At 41.7% G+C, this 19956-nt stretch overlaps 1 protein-coding gene across 1 annotated transcript; it reads right to left on the reverse strand.

The window, feature by feature from the left end:
• Positions 1-2795: 2795 nt before the first annotated feature.
• MANSC4 (MANSC domain containing 4) lies at positions 2796-11738 on the reverse strand. Its single transcript, XM_032159045.2, has 3 exons — positions 11510-11738; positions 7149-7283; positions 2796-3867 (listed from the first exon to the last, which is right to left on the reverse strand). The coding sequence occupies exons 1-3, from the start codon at positions 11736-11738 to the stop codon at positions 3251-3253; spliced, it is 981 nt and encodes a 326-aa protein (XP_032014936.1). The 3' UTR covers positions 2796-3250.
• Positions 11739-19956: the final 8218 nt, after the last annotated feature.

Below are 19956 nucleotides of genomic sequence, written 5' to 3' on the forward strand. Positions count from 1 at the left end.
CTCTACTAAAAAATGCAAAAATTATCCAAGCGTGGTGGCAGGAGCCTTAACCCCAGCTACTTGGGAGGCAGAGGCAGGAGAACCGTTTGAACCTAGGAGGCAGAGGTTGCAGTGAGGCAAGATCAAGCCATTGCACTCAAACCTGGGGGACAAGAGCGAGACTTCTCTCAAAAGAAAAAATAATGATTTTCTAAATGTATGTACAAAAATGTATAAAGACAGCTTACTGAATTATTTCTGTAAATATAATTTTAGGGTAATATAAATCTTGCCCCCCCCCCGCCCCCTGCTTCAAATAGCATGGTGTTTTTTCCCCCTAATGTATTAGGGAAGAAATTGATAAAATTTATGACACCTACTAATTTTATGAATTATGACGTTAAGGTAAATTGATTTTTTTTTTTTTTTTTGAGACAGAGTCTTACTCTGTTGCCCAGGCAGGAGTGCAGTGGCATGATCTTGGCTCACTGCAACCTCCGCCTCCTGGGCAACTTCAACCTCCCAGGCTTAAGCAATCCTCCCAACATAGCCTTCCAAGTAGCTAGGACTACAGGTGTGTGTCACAATGCCTGGCTAATTTTTTGATTATGTATTTATTTATTTAAGGCAAGGCCTCACTCTGTTGCCCAGGCTGGAGTGAAGTGGCACCTTCATGGCTCGCTGCAGCCTCGACCTCCAGAGCTCAAGTGATCCTCCCACCTCAGCCTCCCAAGTAGCTGGAACTACGGGGACACACCACGACACCCCATTAAATTTTTTTTCTTTCTTTTTTTTTTTTTGAGATGGAGTCTCACTCTGCCACCCAGGCTGGAGTACAGTGGCTAGATCTCGGCTCACTGCAACCTCCACTTCCCAGGTTCAAGGAATTCTCCGGCCTCAGCCTCCCGAGTAGCTGGGACTACAGGCGCATGCCACCACGCCTGGCTAGTTTTTTGTATTTTTTAGTAGAGAGGGGATTTCACTGTGTTAGCCAGGATGGTCTCAATCTCCTGACCTCAGGTGATCCACCCGCCTCAGACTCCCAAAGTGCTGGGATTATAGGCATGAGCCACCGCATCTGGCCAATTTTTGTATTGTTTTGTAGAGACGGGGTCTTGCCATGTTGCCCAGGCTGGTCTCAAGCTCCTGGGTTCAAGTGATCCTCCTGCCTCAGCCTCCCATAGTGCTTGGATTACAGGTATGAGCCACCATGCCTGGCCTTTTGATTAAATTTTAAAATCAGACTTTTAACTGTGGTTAGTATTCAACTGCAAGAGATTTTATATTTTTCTTTTGTATTAAAAGAAATAGTCATTCTCTTTTTCCACCCAGTATTAATACCAGGGAAAGAAAAGGAAATATAAACCACTGGACTTAGAAAATTTGGGTTTTCTTTTTCTTTCGAAATTAAATGTTTTATTTTTATGGATTTAGGGGTACAAGTGCAGTTGGGTTACATGGATATATTGCATAGTGGTGAAATCTGGACATTTAGTGTACCCACAGACTGTCTGTTTTAACATATGAGGAAACAGTACTGTAAGTATTATAAATAGGATTTCCCCTTATTTATTTTATTTTATTTTTTTCGACAGAGTCTCGCTGTTGCCCAGGCTACAGTGTAGTGGCGCAATCTCAGCTCGTCGCAACCTCTACCTCTCAGGTTCAAGTGATTCTCCTACCTTACCCTCCTCAGTAGCTGGGATTACAGGCACGTGCCACCATGCCCTGCTGATTTTTGTATTGTTAGTAGAGACAGGGTTTTGCCAGGTTGGCCAGGCTGGTCTCGAATTCCTGACCTCAGGTGATCCTCCCGCCTCGGCCTCCCAAAGTGCTGGGATTACCGGCGTGAGCCACTGTGCCCAGCCCCTTATTTATTCTTTATGCTTATTAGCTGTCTTTTAATATCTGTTCTCACGTTAAAAACCAGTTTCAGGAATGAGATGAGGGGCCTAAAAAGCTTAAGTTTATTAGAGACTTGAACTACAGTATTCCACACTTAAGAGTCTTCTAAGATTTAAGGGGTAAATCTGGTGTAAGATTTGGACAGAACTGAAACACCTGGAGCTAATCTTTACACCTGGGAAAACAGAATGTATACAAGTGAGGGATGTAACTAAAACTAAAACTCCCGAGCTTTATTCAACAGAAATCAACATGAAAAGCTCAAAGAGCTCCGTAGCACAATTACTGAAAGGAAGATGAAGACGGGTTGGGATTGAGACGGATTAATCAATTGAAAGTAGAAAGCTAGATTAAGATCAGGAAGCATTTGCTTATGGGTTAGTAACTGTTAGTCACTGTGTTCTTTTGCTCAAATTACTACATGATTGCATTACTGTACGTGACAATAATTTGGCCTTGACTGGGAGGCCAATATGATGATATTGTGCTGTTTTCTTCCTGGTATTGTTTTTTCATGCTTTTTGGGAAAACATAGGCTCTTAGTCTAACAGTGATTTTGAGCATGGACTTGAACCAGACTACCTGTGTTTAATTAAGTCCTGACTTCACTGCTTAATACTTGTGTGTCTTTAGGGAAGATGCTTAACTTCTCTTCACCTCAGTTGCCTCGTCTGTAAAATGTGATAATAATAGTATCATGGTTAATAGCAGTACACCCACCTCTCAGGGTTGGAAGGATTCAGTGAGTTCATGCCCCCAAAGCACTCGAACAGTGTCTCTCACTCAGTAACAACTGTTAAGGATCAGAATTTTGCAACTCTGGCAGAGGGAACACTACTCAAAAAATAGAAATAACAACAAAAAAAGCAGTTATGTTTATCAAGCATTAGCCTTTTTTTTTTTTTCCCACAGATTGGTAGGAGTGAGCATCCTATTTTTTCTTTTGAAACAGAGTCTGGCTCTGTTGCCCAGGCTGGAGTGCAGTGGTGCAATCACGGCTCACTGCAGCTTTGCCCTCCTGGGCTCAAGCAGTCCTCTCACCTCAGCTTCCTGAGTAGCTGGGACCACAGGTGCATCATATTGCCCCATGTGCTATTTTTTTTAATTTTTAATTTTATAGAGACAGGGTCTCACTATGTTGCCCAGGCTGGTCTCGAACTCCTGGGCTCAAGCAATTCTTCTGCCTTGGCCTCCCAAAGTTTTGGGATTACAGGCATGAACCACCACGCCCAGCCTAATTTTTTTTTTTTTAACCAAACTGCCTTTTCTTACACAAAACTAAAAATGAGATCCTTGAAAGCATATAATCTTGCTACAGTTTTTACTATGAAGAGTTCTCCTTCATATGGTTATGGTTTTTAAGGTGCTAGGATCCTGATTTTCTCTGTCCTAGTTTATACTGGCCCTGCTGCTTTCCACAGCATCCAGATGCCAGGATGACTATACAACAGCCGAGAAAGATGACAGAGGTGCAAAGGGCCACAGAAACCAGCCAAGTCTTTGAAGTCACAGATACCTCATCTTCATTCGCAGATGTGTGGTTTCTGCTATTGTATCCTTTGGTTTTGTTCGGTAATTGTTTGCTACTGTTGAGTCGGGGTGGAATCGGCATATGAGAAAGTTTTGTGTCTATGGGTACAAAGAAAGGAGAAATAGTCTTATTATCTGGATTGCTGATGAAATCAGTACTTGGTGACACCTTATTTATCTTTGTGGTAATGGAGTCATTCCGGGAAGTAAATCTTGCCCAAAAATCTGTGGTTAATTCCTTAGAATAACCGGTACTGTTTGTGTTTTCAACCAAATCTTGATGCGTGGTTGAGGATGGAGCCTCTGTGGATGGCAGCATACCATTTATCATGGTGGTTTGTTTATCTAAATTCATAGCTTTTAGAACCCTTAGTCTGTCCCATCTATTGGATGAAGAACGAGTATTTAGATACGTGGGAGATTGTTCAAAAACCAGCAAATCCGGATCCATACCTGAAAAATAAATAAGGCATCATTCATTTTATTTTTACTTTCAAAGCAAAAACCTTAAAGAACAGTTTGGAGAAGGGGTTGGCTTTTGCCAGTATGAGTTATTGAACTAAGCTAAATTCATGTTCTACTACCACATACTTCTCAAAGGCTTCCAAACATACTGGCTACATTTGAATTTATCTTAACTTTCTAAAACACTTTTTTTTTAAATGAACAAATCTGACTACACCCAAGGAGAAGGCTTTGTGTCTGTCAGGGTTTTTGTACAATAGTGAGTGTTACTTTGAGAGCTGTAGAAACAGTAACGATTTGAGACACAATATAGCGTTTATTATTTACTTATTTATTTATTTATTTATTTTTTGAGACAGGGTCTTGCCCTATCACTCAGGCTGGAGTGCAGTGGTATGGTCTCGGCTCACTGCAACCCCTGCCTCCCGGGTTCAAGCAATCCTCTCACCTCAGTCTCCGGAGTAGCTGGGATTACAGGTGTGTGCCACCACACCCAGCTAATTTTTGTGGTTTTTTTTTGTAGAGATGGAGTTTTGCCATGTTGCCCAGGCTGGTCTCAGACTTGTGAGCTCAAGTGATCCGCCGGCCTCGGCCTACCAAAGTACTGGGGTTATAGGCAGGAGCCACTGCACCCAGCAATATAGCATCTTTAAATCAAGTTAAGCAAAATACGGCCTGAGAAGGGTGACTATAAGCAAAATCATGAGCAAAGCCTTAAGTCTCATCCCTTTTCGACCTCTGAGGGTCTTGCTTTGTCTTTAGTATTTTCTCCCTTGTATACTAACTCCTTTCCCTTTAACTTCAGACATGAACAAATACTGCTTTGTCTTTATAGGAGAAGAGAAAAAACTCTCAGCAGCTTTCCAATGGTCCCTGCTGGTGATCTCTCTCTCTCTCTCTCTCTGCGCAAACATGCCAGCATCCTTTGCTTCTGAGGTAGTCAATTGTTTCCTTACTTCCTGATCACTCACGTCACCTTGCTTTGGCTTCTCTCTTGTCCTTGATACTGCCGGCCACCTTCTTGAATTATTCCATGACTCCCTGGACCCCGGACCCCCTTGGCATTTTCTCCCAGACTACCTGCCTCTCATTTTTACTTTCTTTTGCTGGTTGTCTTGTACAATCTCACTGGTTGTGTGGTTTCCATAATCTTCAGTCCTTGGTTTTCAGCTGTATTTTCTCTTCACTGCCCCCTCCCCTCTAACACACACTAAGAGATTGTACTCAACTGGCACCACTACATCAATGGTATTGAAACCCATATCAGTATGTTTTCCCCTCTTTCTTGAGCTCTGATCTCATTTATCCAGTCTTCTATTGGAGGTTTCCATCTGGACCTCTTATATCATCTCTTAATATGCCCAAAGCCAAAATCATTACCTCTGCCTCCTTGTCTCGTTCATTGGCATCATCATTCTTCCATCACCCACACTGAAATCTACACTGTAAGGTGATTTTTTTTTTTTTTAAGAGACAGCTGTTACTCAGGCTGGAGTGTGATAGTGCAATCATAACTAACTGTAACCTTGAACTCCTGGGCTCAAGTGATCCTCCCACCTCAGCCTCATGAGTACCTGGGACCAACCACAGGCACACACCACCTTGCCTGGCTAATTATTTTTGTAGAGATGGGGGTCTCTCTGTGTTGTTCAGGTTGGTCTCGAACTCCTGGGCTCAAGTGATCCTCCTGCCTGAGCCTCCCAAAGTGCTAGAATTACAGGCGTGAGCCACTGCACTTGGCCTGCAAAGTGATTTTGACTCCACTCACTTCATTTCCTTTTATTTAAAAGGTGATGAAGTCCTTATTCAATCTTCCCAATGCTCTGGTAATTATCCCTTCTCTTCATTTCAACTACAGTCACTTTGTGCACACTTTAATGCTTCCCTGACTAGATTTTCTAATCTGTACCTGCATGTAATTTTCCTGGACTAGGACAAATAGATATCACTTCACATGTTTTTTCATTAAATGCCCTTGTTCTCTGTTTCTGACAAAGTCAAATCAAAACTCTACTCTGTCCACGGCCTTTACGATACCTGTCCCTACCTTATCTTAGCCATATTTTCATTGCAACTACATGTCTCCTTATTGTGGCCAGATCTGTTTGCTTACTCTCCTGTGGCATAATATAGAACTCATTATCTTCTTCTGCCTGCCTTCTTCCATGAACCTCCTCTCGATACACTGACTTTCACTAGCCTCCCCTTTGAAACTTCGCACTGAGGCAGCTTCACATATTTTTGTATTTAGTTGTGTCTTAACACTAATTGTAAGATTTGTCACATCATCTAGATTATAAAGGAACTTGAGGGCAGAGATACGGCTGTGACCTTCCACAGTGTTGATTCTAGCCTGGAGCATCAGGTGTTCAATACATACAAATTGATAAAGAAATTTATCTCCTTTGCATTTTGATGGCAAAAATCTCTTCTTTTATGGTCACTAATTTACACCCTGAGATTACATAAATGGGCACAAAACACTTACATTTCTAAAATAAAATACACTGGTTATCTTGGGACCAATGATATGCTAATGTATGTCAGCACATGGTGGTAAGTTTCCCTGAACCTGACATCCCTCTTTTCCGAATCCTGTTTGCAGTGTCCATGGCCCTCAAAACTGCCATTTAGTATTTTCTTTATCTCCTAGTGGTACCCTCAGCCACCGCAGGACCTTTTTTTTTTTTTTGAGGCAGAGTCTTGCTCTGTCACCATGCTGGAGTGCAGTGCCGTGATCTCGGCTCACTGCAATCTCCGCCTCCCAGGTTCAAGCGATTCTCCTGCCTCAGCCTCCTGAGTAGCTGGGACTACAGGCGTGTGCCACCACGCACAGCTAATTTTTGTAATTTGGTAGAGACAGGGTTTCACCATGTTGGCCAGGATGGTCTCGATCTCTTGACCTCGTGATCTGCTCACCTTGGCCTCCCAAAGTGCTGGAATTACAGGCATGAGCCACCACGCCCGGCCGAGAAACGCTTCCTTTGGCTTTGCTAAGAGTTCTTGAGATTCATGAAATATAGTGGGTAAGCTCTTGTTCAATCATGTATGATTTATAATCTGGAGTGAACTCTTTGCTGAACACATCAAACTAAAGAGAATTTTCTTTCAGTTTTCTCTCCTAGATATCCAAAATTTTTCCAAAGTTCACTGGAAAATAATGATTTTAGGGACTCACATATAGCTATTGCCAGCCAGTTTCTCAGCTATATGCCTCTACTAGAATATTGCCAGCATTCTTTAAAAGTCTTGAAATATGTAGTCATTACCGTCTGTTATGTTGTACAAAATGGCACTGGTTCCAGGCTCTAATATGCAGCTCTCCAGTGTTGGGCAGTGAACATGGAGGCAGTTGATATTGTCATGAATAGGATTGTGGTAGAAGACAGCCAGGTTACAGGAAACTGAAAGGGAAACAAGCGAAGTACATCTGTGGATGGTCTCAATTTCCACCAGTTTAATGAACTCTGAGTAACTTATATTTGTTTCAGGAATACTGGATTAACAGTATTTTTCAGGGCAATGTGCAGACATTTTGCAGAACGTTTATAAACTATTGTAACTGCTTCTGTGAATATGGAAAATACTTTTTTTTATTTTTTGAGACAGGGTCTTGCTCTGTCACTCAGGCTGGAGTACAGTGGTGCGATTACAGCTCACTGCAGCCTAGACCTCCTGGGTCCAAGCAATCCTTCCACCTCAGTCTCCCAAATAGCTGGGACTAGAGGCACACATCACCATGCTGGGCTAATTTTTGTATTTTTTGTAGAGGCAGGGTTTCACCATGTTGCCCAGGCTGGTCTCAAACTCCGGAGCTCAAGGGATCTGCCTTCCCCAAAGCTGGAATTACAGGGAGGAGCCACCACACCCAGCCAGAAAATGCCTTTTTAAAAGAAAATACTGATTTTCTCAAAGTAATCTTTCATACTTTCCATCCCACACAGGATATTTGGAATCATTCATTATTTCCTGGTCCCAGAATTTTGTGTTCATGAAAAGTTAGATTAGCTACAAAAACCTCTGGGGGCCCAGCGTGGTGGCTCATTCCTGTAACCCCACCGCTTTGGGAGGTCGGAGGGTTGGGGGGCCGATCACCTGAGGTCGGGAGTTCGAGACCAGCCTGACCAACATGGAGAAACCCCATCTCTACTAAAAATACAAAATTAGCCAGGTGTGGTGGCGCATTCCTGTAATCCCAGCTACTCGAGAGGCTGAGGCAGGAGAATTGCTTGAACCCGGGAGGTTGCAGTGAGCCGAGATTGCGCCATTGCACTCCAGACTGAGCAACGAGAGCGAAACTCTGTCTCAAAAAACAAACAAAAACAACAACAACAAAAAACCCTGGGGATTTATATATCAGGTTTCTAGGCACAGTGTCCTCTCAGAATACTAAGCGGCTGGGGGTCACCAGAGAAAGAAATAGGAAAATACAGGGACAAATGCTGTAAAGAAGAAGAGGGAGTAGTGGGAAGGGCAAAAGAGTAATACCTGAGCGGCTCAGATGGTGGAAAGGCCACAGGCTGTGTGAGCATCACCTTGCCCTGACTGCAGCTGTGCACTCTCCCCACATGGAAAACCACATCCAAGGAAAAGCCTAATCAGTGTCATTTAAAGAGGCAGGGACTGGACAGGCAGGGATGCTAGCAGGTAGAATTCTAGCAGGTGGGGACACACTACTGGCTCATGCTGTCTTTCCTTTTCTACGCAAATTTGCTTTTTAAAACATGTTCTTTGGCCAGGCACAGTGGCTCACACCTGTAATCCCAGCACTTTGGGAGGCCAAGGTGGCCGATCACTTGAGGTCAGGAGTTCGAGACCAGCCTGGCCAACATGGCGAAATGTCATCTCTACTAAAAAAAAAAAATACAAAAATTGACTGGGCATGGTGGCATGCAGCTGTAACCCCAGCTACTCAGGAGGCTGAGGCATGAAAATCACTTGAACCCAAGAGGCAGAAGTTGCAGTGAGCTGAGATCACGCCACTGCACTTCAGCCTGGGCAACAGAATAAGACTCTGTCTCAAAAAAAAAAAAAAAAAAAAGAAAAGAAAAAGAAAATAGTTCTCTGACAGAGGAAGAGAAGACTTAAAAAGAAAAAAGTTTCCTTAGTTCTGGAAAACCTGAAGCAGATTTGTGTAATGCAAATCTTCAGTCTACCCTCACGAAAGTGCAACATAGATTTTACTTCTGCTGCAGTGCAGTAGAGACCATGTGATATGAAATTGGCCAAAAGGTATCAACTTTTTTTTTTTTTTCAGTCACCCAGACTGGAGTGAAGTGGCGCAATCTTGGCTCAATGCAACTTCCGCCTCTTGGGTTCAAGTGATTCTCCTGCCTTAGCCTCCCGAGTAGCTGGGATTACAGGCGTGCACTACCACGCCTGGTTAATTTTTGTATTTTTAGTGGAGACAGATTTCACCATGTTGTCCAGGCTGGTCTCAAACTCCTAACCTCAAGTGATCTGCCTGCCTCGGCCTCCCAAAGTGATGGGATTACAGGCATGAGCTACCTGCCGCCAAGGTATCAACTTCTTTAATAAAATAAGATTACAGAGGGCTAGTGTCTGATTACCAGACCTCAAAGCATGCCTAAAGCTGTGGATCTGCTGCTAGCAGAACCTGTACTGCTTCTGTGTAAGGTGAACTGTGAGGAGTTGCATCTCCATCATTACTTCTAGGACAACCTCATGTTGCTGCACTCTATTTTTCCAGGAGAAAGAATAAGACAAAAATTAGTAAATAATACATTGCTAATACATTACATATTACAAATACATTCCCTGAGAACTGTGCTGTAAAGTTTAAGGGAAAGAAAAACTATTCAAACTTAAGACTTTAAAATTTCTGATGAGCAAGTAGTTGATTCTGTAGAGGACAATTTTGAAACATGTTTTACATTCCTTGTATACATTCGGCATCCCAGCTCTGAGCAGGATTGTGGCATTTTAAAGTGATGTCTTCCGGCTAATAACTGGAATGTGCTTCCTGTTCTTTCTTGTTCTGAAGGAAGAAAGCCACAACTGAGAAGTTACACGGGCTTTAAAATCATGGGATTGCCCTATATGCTTACAGTATCCCCGACAGTCCAAAGGCCAAGGCTTCTCTGCTGTGGAGTCAGGTAAATTCATGCTACGGGAAAATTCAAGGAAGTGTCCTGCCCCTCTGCTCTCTCCCCTCAGTGAGGCCTTATGGGAGTTAAAAGCATCTGGAAGGTGGAAATCTGGATTGGCTAACTTTTCAAAAAGATTTCCTCTTATTAAATTATTGTAGCTCCAATTTTCATCTCAAAAATCTTACATACATAATCTTACATACACAAAAATCTTACATACGTAATTGGGCAAGAGGCATTGGAAGTTAACAAGTTGATATGAAACCATGGAAAGAAAGTGTGGAACAACCAAGGGAATTATTTTAAAGTGCTGTATTGCTTTTGCTGTTTATTTTTAAGTAGCATTAAAATCTTGGAAAAATGAAAAAGAAATGAAAGAAGTCTTTAGGCAATTATAACTTGAAATCCTGCAATAATAAAATAAACATTCCTAATTGCAGGTCTTGATCATATTATATGGATGAAGTCTACACGCAGATTCCATATGACAGACAAACCATCTATGAGGAATATTTGGAAATATGATTTTGGGGCGGGTATTTGACATATATCTCCCTATTTCTTTCAAAACATGAATCGCACTCTAAATTGTTTTTTAATACATTCCGCATTTGGTAAACCTAAGTCAGCACATTTTAGTTTAGGGGTGTGTGTGTGTGTGTGTGTGTGTGTGAAACAGTCTTGCTCTGTTGCCCACGCTGGAGTGCACTGGTGCGACCTCAGCTCACTGCAACTTCTGCCTCCCGGGTTCAAGCAATTCTCCTAACTCGGCCTCCCGAGTAGCTGGGATTACAGGTGCTCACCACCACCCCTGGCTAATTTTTGTATTTTTAGTAGAGAGGTGGTTTCACCATGTTGGCTGCGTTGGTCTCCAACTCCTGACCTCGGGTGATCCACCCACCTCGGCCTCCCAAAATTCTGAGATTACAGGCATGAGCCACCGCACCTGGCCCAGCACATTAAAAAAAATTTGATATGATACTAATATCACCAAAATGTATTTTGAAAGGGAAATTATAATAAATATTTGACTGGGTGCAGTGGTTCACATCTGTAATCCCAGCACTTTGGGAGGCTGAGGCAGGAGGATCACTTGAGTCCAGGAGTTCGAGACCAGCTCAGGCAACATAGTGAGACTCTGTCTCTAAAAATTTAAAATAAAATGAGAAATAAATAAATATTTTTAAAATCATATATATTTTGAGCTGTAAAAATATTGTAAATTAACCTTGGGGGAAATATTTTCATTTAGCATTTTGGTGAAGAAAAGAGGATTCTGTTTCCTGTAGGTGCTATCAAATTCTGGATCATTATTAAATCTGTAAATAGAGCCTGCTCTGGCCCAGACTGTGAAATCAGTTTCACCGGCTCTCTTTCCTCTCCCTCTCTCTCCCACACCCTAGGGCATCTTCTCTAGTCCTTTACAACTGTTTACTGGCCTCTGCCTAGGGCTCCTCACCTAGGGCTTCATCCTTGGAAGTTTCTTCTTATTTTTGCCCAAGCATATCATGAATACTTACCATCCTTCCGGAGACAGCAGCTCCTACTGCACTCCTGGCCAGTGCTTTCAGAATAATACTTCAAGAACTGGGCTCCCAGCTTCTGAGACTCCTCCAGATTGATTAGAAGACCTGGGAAGCGACGGATCCAGCAGTCTCTGTAAAAAATTGTGGGTGAGCAGAGAGAGTCTGATGTCCACCCCATGCTTAGGAGCAATATCATGTTCACTGCTACCACTGCCACATGCATTTTTCCTGTATGAAGGAAGACTCGAAGATAAGTCTGATTTCCAGACAGAAGCTGAACACTGGAGTTTAGGACAGTCTCTGGAATGTCAGAGGTGTTGTTAAGGGAGAGCTTCCTTGCAGCTTTTCTGGCAAAATAAGACCACTCTTTTGACTGCACATTGATTTTTCTTTTCTTTCTTCCTGAGCCCCAGGTGAACATTTGATTTGCTGGCATTCTTTCTGAACACTTTCCAGGCTATTTCAATCCCCTGTCCCTTAGCATCTTAAGATGTGCATTCTCTTTTCTGCTTTTCTTCTTTCTCTGAAAGTGAATAGTCACAGACACCTTTTGCTAAGTAAATATAAAGACAAGTGGAAACCTTAGTCAAGAGGCTTTCTGAGGGAAACAATAAGTTAGTCACTTGACGTCAGATAAAGGAAGTATCCATTTCATCAAAAACAAGACATGATTTTGTGAGGGCACTTCTGTTTGATTTTTAAAGAACTTGTGATTGCAGATTGTCTTTTAAAAAATCATCTCTATTTCTTTGAATTTAAGTTCTGACATTCAGGTTCACTAAAAAAATTTTTTTTGCACTGGTTTGGGTTTTCATTCTTACTTAAAAAAAAAACCTTGGCCAGGCACAGTGGCTCACACCTGTAATCTCAACACTTTGGGTGGCTGAGGTGGGAGATTGCTTGAACCTGGGAGGTAGAGGTTGCAGTGAGCCAAGATGACACTACTGCACTCCAGCTTGGGTGACAGAGTGAGACCCTGTCTCAGAAAAACCAAACCAAACAAACAAACAAAAAACACTAGGAAAATGGTGAAATGTTTTTAAATTTCTAAATAGTAATAAAATCATTTCAACTGCAATGCCCAAACATTTGAAAAGGCAGTGAAAACGGACTGTTGCTTTTGTGAAAGTTGTGGGTTTCATATCCTGTGACATCCAAGGTGACAAATTAGCTCAAAGCATAAAACTGTTGCTTTTTTGTATCCAATTTTATATGAAGCATTAGTGATAATCAGCTTTTGGCACAAAGCACTCTACTGTTTCTTTTAAAAAAGAGAAACTTTCTAATCTGTGATCTGTATTTCTTTTATACCTTTTTATACAATGACTCATTCACCTTTTTGACACAAAAATCATTAGCATTCTTTGAACATTCATCTCTTCATCTGTTTCCTAATAATAGTCAATCCAGTTATTACATATCTTTTGATTTTTAGAAACATATGATAATAATTGATAATGAAAAGGAAAGTAGTTAAGACTGAATAGCTTTAAATATGAAACACTTCATTTTCTTCTGAGCAAAAATTATATTATGCACTAACTCCTAACCTTGCCTAAGCCACACAGAATACACAAAATGATAAATATTTCATTCTAATGAACTTCTTATAGAAAGCAAATTTCAGTTGCTTACCTGCAAAGACTCAGACGATTCCATCTGTTTGAAGGGATAGGGAAGAGAGGTTTTATAATGGCAAAGGAAGGAAGGGAAAGGATGAGTAACAAAAAATTACTCTCGATATTTTATGAGATTCTGTGGCTATTTCTCTTAGAAAATGCCCTCGAGACATAAACAGGAAGGTCTACTCTCTGATCTTATAATCTTCAAGTCTTTGAGTCATATTAAGTATAGGTTCTTTTGTGTGCTATATAATTCTTTGAAGTTCTCGTATTCCTTTCAGGGATAATGGAACAAGCCACAATTGTTTAACCCTTTTGCTGTCAGATTATATTTAAATAAAGATCAAAGTTTCATTTTAAAGGATCTACAAGTCTTGGCCAGGCGGGGTGGCTAATGCCTGTAATCCCAGCACTGTGGGAGGCTGAGGCAGGAGGACTGCTTGAGCCTAGGAGTTTGAGACCAGCCTGGGCAACACAGGGAGACAGGGTCTCTACTAAATAAGTAAATACATAAATAAAGCCCTGCAGGGGCTGGTGCTATTAAGAAACAAAAAACAAACAAACAAAAAAAGGATCTACAAGTCTCAATGTAAAAGCATGCTTTAAATTTTTTAAAACTGTTTTTGGAGATTGCATAAAGTCTGGAAATGGATAACTTCTTGGGGCCAAGTATTTTAAAAAGAAATGGTAGAAACTGGAATGCAGAGGTAGAGGGAGGCATCCATAACAATCTCAAAACTTGTCCCTGTGCGCTGAAATTGCAGAAACCAGGAAGCAATGCAACTGAATCAAAAGTTGTTATAAGGCCTTGTTATCAAATACCCAGAACCACTACACTGTTGCAATGTGGAATACATTATATTTCTTTCCAATAGGGTGCTCTTGCTCTGCAGAGGGGTTCACAAATGTGATTGGTACTTTGAAAGTCACGACAGCCTGATTCAGTAGCTGTTGAGTGGAGAGTGACATTCTTATTTTTACAAGAGTCCCAGGTGATTTCCTAAGATGTCTGGGAAACACTGATACAGATAGATGAGCGAAATAAATGGAAGTTTTACCTAAACAAGGATGCTCAACCTAATTAACTAGAACCATTTTAAGACCATATACTACTTCTATCTCATTTAAATCACTACATAAGCTTTGATGAAAGGAAGACACTTCAGTTTTGCTTGTTAAAAAACAGAAATAGGCCAGGCATGTTGGCTCACGGCTGTAATCCCAGCACTTTGGGAGGCTGAGATGGGCGGATCACTAGAGGTCAGGAGTTTGAGACAAATGTGGCCAATATGGTGAAACCTCATCTCTACTAAAAATACAAAAATTAGCTGGGTGTGGTGGTGCACGCCTGTAATCCCAGCTACTCAGGAAGTTGAGGCAAGAGAATCACTTGAACCTGGGCAGCGGAGGTTGCAGTGAGACGAGATTGCACCACTGCACTCCAGCCTGGGAGACACAGCAAGGCTCCGTCTCAAAAAAAAAAACAAAAAACAAAAAACAGAAATAAAGTTGTTTTAGGAATATTGAGGAACTGAAAAAATAAAGAGAAATAATTTTTAAATGGTAGTGAAGTAATAGCATAGCTTTAGTAAATTCAAGACATTTGGGAAACAGTCACTATTTCACCTTTAATTATTTATTTATTTATTTTTTGAGACTGAGTCTCACCCTGTTGCCCAGGCTTGAGGGCAGTGATGCAATCTTGGCACACTGCAACCTCCGCCTCCCAGGTTCAAGCTATTCTCCCATCTCAGCCTCCCGAGTAGCTGGGATTACAAACATGCAGCACCATGCCTGGCTAATTTTTGTATTTTTTAATAGAGATGGGGTTTCACCATGTTGGCCAGGCTGGTCTTAAACTCCTGACCTTAAGTGATCTGCCCACCTCAGCCTCCCAACGTGCTGGGGTTACAAGTGTGAGCCACCGTGCCTGGTCACCTTTATTTTAAAATTGCAAGTTGTTTTATTTACTTATGTTTCCATTTCATTTGCTGATAAAATTAATAAAAATTATTTTTTAAAAAATGGTACCTGAAAATTTTAAATGTTTTTTCTTTAAAAATGTTTTTGCTTCTATTAAATTGACATATGTTCACTTTAATAATTCAAATCATATAGAAAAATACAAAAAGAAACTATTCAAGCAGTTACCATCTTAATAAACATCTTTCTGGATATTGTTATTTAAAAAAACAGATGAACTGTCAAAATACAAAATTACAACAAATTTAGTTTAAAGATCTTAATTGGCTTTTATTTGTGATTCCAGAATAGGGCAACACCTCATTCTATAAAATCCAATAAACTGAGCAGAGGAGGTGGCTTTGTTGATGGAAAAGAGCTGAGGAAAGCAGAAATAGAAAATAAAAAGCAGGGGCCAGGCGTGGTGGCTCACGCCTGTAATCCCAGCACTTTGGGAGGCTGAGGCGGGTGGATCACGAGGTCAGGAGATCGAGACCATGCTGGCTAACATGGTGAAACCCCGTGTCTACTAAAAATACAAAAAAATTACCTGGGTGTGGTGGCGGGCGCCTGTAGTCCCAGCTACTCAGGAGGGTGAGGCAGGAGAACAGCATGAACCCGGGAGGCAGAGCTTGCAGTGAGCCGAGATTGCGCCACTGCACTCCAGCCTGGGCGACAAAGTGAGACTCCTGTCTCAAAATAAATAAATAAATAAATAAATAAATAGATTACTTTCCTTGTAAAAGTTAAAGCAGAGGGCACTGCCTTATCGTGCTGGTTAAAAGCAGCCTGTCTGGGGATTTGGTTATTATCTCTCTCCCGAGTTTTTCAACGATCAGATACAGATCTTGGTTCTGGCCTGGTGGCATCATGGAGCATCACCCTGAGTAACTCCATTTTGGTTTCATCTGTTGGGGCTAGTGCAGCAGCTCAGTTCAAACCAATGGTCTTGGCTGGTGCGGTGGCTCACACCTATAATCCCAACACTTTGTAAGGTTGAAGAGAGAGAATTGCTTTGAGCCCAGAAGTTTTGATACCAGCCTGGAAAACATAGGGAGAGGCTGTCTCTACAAAATTTTAAAAAATTAGCCAGGTTGAGGTGGGGCCCATGAGGTTGAGGCTGCAGTGAACTGTGGTTGTGCCACTGCACTCCAACTTGGGCAACAGAGCAAGACCGTGTCTCAAATAAATAATAAACAAACCAATGGTCTATACGTTTTATTTATTTTTTAATTTTTTTTTGTAGAGACGAGGTCTCACTATGTTGCCCAGGCTGGCCTCAAACTCCTGGCTTGTGCAATCCTCCCACCTTGGCCTCCCAAAGTGCTGGGATTACAGGAATCAGTCACCGCACTGGCCTCCTATAAATTTTATTTTACAATATATAGGTTTACATACATGGAATCATACTGTTCCAAAATCTGTTTTTTTTTTAAAACTTAATGTAAAAGTATATTTTTCAGCCAGTCATGGTGGCTCACGCCTGTAATCCCAGCACTTTGGGAGGCTGAGGTGGGCGGATTACCTGAGGTTGGGAGTTCAAGACCAGCCTGGCCAACATGGTGAAAGCCCGTTTCTACTAAAAACACAAAAATTAGCCAGGCATGGTGGCAGACACCTGTAATCCCAGCTACTTGGGAGGCTGAGACAGGAGAATGGCTTGAACCCAGGAGGCCGAGGTTGCAGTGAGCTGAGATCACACCACTGCACTCCAGCCTGGGCAACAAGAGCGAGACTCTGTCTCAAAAAAAAAAAAAGTATATTTTTCAGTGATCCTAAAGAAAGATCTACACAAAAACTTCTAATGGCTCTTTGGCATTTCATTCTACCATACCAAAATTTACTCTGCACTTCAGCTTCCTCAGCTGTAAAATATAAAAACAGTACTGTAATCCATGTAAAGCACTTACAACAGTGCCTGGCACACACTAAACGCTCAATACATATTAGCTACTATTATTATACATTATGTTGTTTTCCAATTTTTTGTTATTGAAAGCAATACTGTGATAAAGATCTTGTACTAAGATTTTTTTCTACTTGCTATTTCAAAAGGGATATTTTCCATACATTCTTTAAAAAATGACCTACCTCAGCCAGGTGTGGTGGCTCATGCCTGTAATCCCAGCACTTTGGGAGGCTGAGGAGGAAGCATCACTTGTGCCCAGGAGTTCAAGACCAGCCTGGGCAACATGGTGAAAACCCGTCCCCACAAAAAATGTAAGAATTAACCAGGCATAGTGGCGCATGCCTGTAATCTCAGCTACTTGGGAGGCTGAGGTGGGAGGAGCACTTGAACCTGGGAGGCCCCTGGGAGGAGCACTTGAACCTGGGAGGCTTCATTGAGCCGTAATAGTGTCACCGCACTCCAGCCTGAATGGCAGAGTGAGACCCTGTCTAAAAAAATAAAAAATAAAAATTACCTAACTCTATTTGACCATTACTCTTTTGTAAAACTGTTTTACAGATAGTACCACAAAGCTGGTTTTTATTATTGAATGATCAGTCAATAACAGATCTATAAAATTATACCTCCAGTTATATAAAGCAACATTTTCAGGAAGCCTAGGAATAATTTTAGGTCTTTTTAAAATAAAGGAATTTATATTGCTCTGACTTTGCATTTCTAGCTTAACAGAAAACTTACTATGTAATTTATTAAAATGATTTGATCATTTAAGATGCTCCCAATCCTAAATAATGTTATTATCATATTGGGAGCCAAAAAAACCTCACAAGATCAATGCCCTGTATTGTGAGACTAATACCCCAGACTCCCTGCCAACCTCATCTTACCCTGATAATGTTACTGTGCTTGAATTGCCTTTCTAATGCACATCATTCTTTGAGCATGATTTTTTTGGTCTGTTTTAAAAAGGCAAGAAAATACCAGTCTGAGGCATATCTATGACGGCTGGGAAACAAAAGCATCCATTGGTGAAAGATTCAAGAGAAAGAGGAGAGACTGAGAGCCTGTTCTTTGTGGCTGACCCACTGAATCTGGCATTGTTGCCGGTTGAGGCACAGAAAAATCGTGGGTCCAAGCTTCTTTGATACAGGGGACGCCTCCCAGCAAAATTCCCCAGCCTGATGCTTAATACAGGATGTTACACTCTACCATTCCAAAGAAGCTGCTAAATCCATGATCACCCACTCCATCTCCTGCTCCAAAGCTTATCGTGTCTCACTGCACCCTCATAGAGAATGAAAGTGTGAAGGGTTGATGTGAAAATGGAGTTTTATCAGTAACGATTTAAAGGCCAGGTGAAGCAAGGTGAAGAGATGAATGTTTTTTATAGAATCCAAGAAAACAACTGAGTTAAGTCATAGATCCGTTTTTATTTCCTTCATTTTTTTCCAGGGAGGCCAGAATCTACTAGAACATTTTCTATGTCTTTTATTTTTTAGTTCCTTATTCCTAGCATTATTATAAAGAAAATAGGCCAGGCACAGTAGCGCTTTGAGAGGCCAAGGCAGCAGGATCACTTGGGGTGGCAGGATCCCTTGGGCCCAGGAGTTTGAGGTCTGTTCTGGGCAAGGTAGCAAGACCCTATCTCTATGGAAAAAAAAAATGGATTTTTTTGCCGGGCACGGAGGCTCACGCCTATAATCCCAGCACTTTGGGAGGCCGAGATGGGTGGATCACGTGAGGAGTTCGAGACCAGCCTGACCAACATGGTGAAACCCCGTCTCTACTAAAAATACAAAATTAGCCGGAAGTGGTGGCTCATGCCTGTAATCCCAGCTACTCCGGAGGCTGAGGCAGAAGAATCGCTTTAACCTGGGAGGCAGAGGTTGCAGAAAGCTGAGATCGCACCATTGCACTCCAGCCTGGGCAACAAGAGGGAAACTCTGTCTCAAAAAAAAAAATGCATTTTTTTTCTAAAAAATAAAAAGACAAACCTCCTTTCCAAAGTCATAATAATAAACAAAGTAAAAGATGACAACATCACCTGTCTGTGAAGCAGCTAAATTACATAGTAAGAACCACAAATGTAACCAAACTATGTTGACAGGATCTCATGTTTCACCTTTGACTTTCTTTAGTTCTCTGGTTTTTAACCCTTTCCCCTCCCTAACATAAAACGTTAGCATGGTAGGATGTATCTTCTTTAAATAGGGGAAATGTACTTATGAAGAAGATATTATTTAACAACCTGTCATTCAAGAAGAAAGCTGAAGTTTGTAATACAAAAAAAAAAAAAAATCCAAACACATATTCTTTCCAAGTTAAGGACTGTTTATCATAGGTAGTTCTCAAACCTTGGTTTGGGGGAAGTTTTCAAGGTTTTCTGTTTTTGTTTTGTAAGATAATAGTGAACACACCCTCTGCTTCCTCCCAATCCTTCTCCCTTCTCCTACCCAAAGATAACCCTAACAATATATTTCTCCCTCCACCCCCTTCCTGGGATGAATTTCATTCAACACAAAAAGTCCTTCTTATTATTATTTGGGGTGGTCCTTCTAATTGCAATGTTCAGTGAGAGAACATAGGAAACAAGTGGTCTCTCTTTTCCGAGACGGAGTCTCGCTCTGTCGCCCAGGCTGGAGTACAGTGGCGCGATCTCGGCTCACTGCAACCTCCGCCTCCCAGGTTCCAGCAATTCTCCTGCCTCAGCCTCTCGAGTAGCTGGGATCGCAGGCGCGGGCCACCACGCCCGGCTAATTTTCGTATTTTTAGTAGAGACTGGGTTTCACCATGTTGGCCAGGGTGCTCTCGAACTCCTGACCTCGTGATCTGCCCACCTGGGCCTCCCAAAGTCATGGGATTACAGGCGTGAGCCACCGCGCTCAGCCAAACTGCACGTGTGGTCTCTCTTAATAGTCCTCAGATGATGAGGGCAGGGTAGGTGGAGA

This window comes from Hylobates moloch, unplaced genomic scaffold (genome assembly GCF_009828535.3).
Source record: "Hylobates moloch isolate HMO894 unplaced genomic scaffold, HMol_V3 SCAFFOLD_8, whole genome shotgun sequence".
NCBI lineage: Eukaryota > Metazoa > Chordata > Mammalia > Primates > Hylobatidae > Hylobates > Hylobates moloch.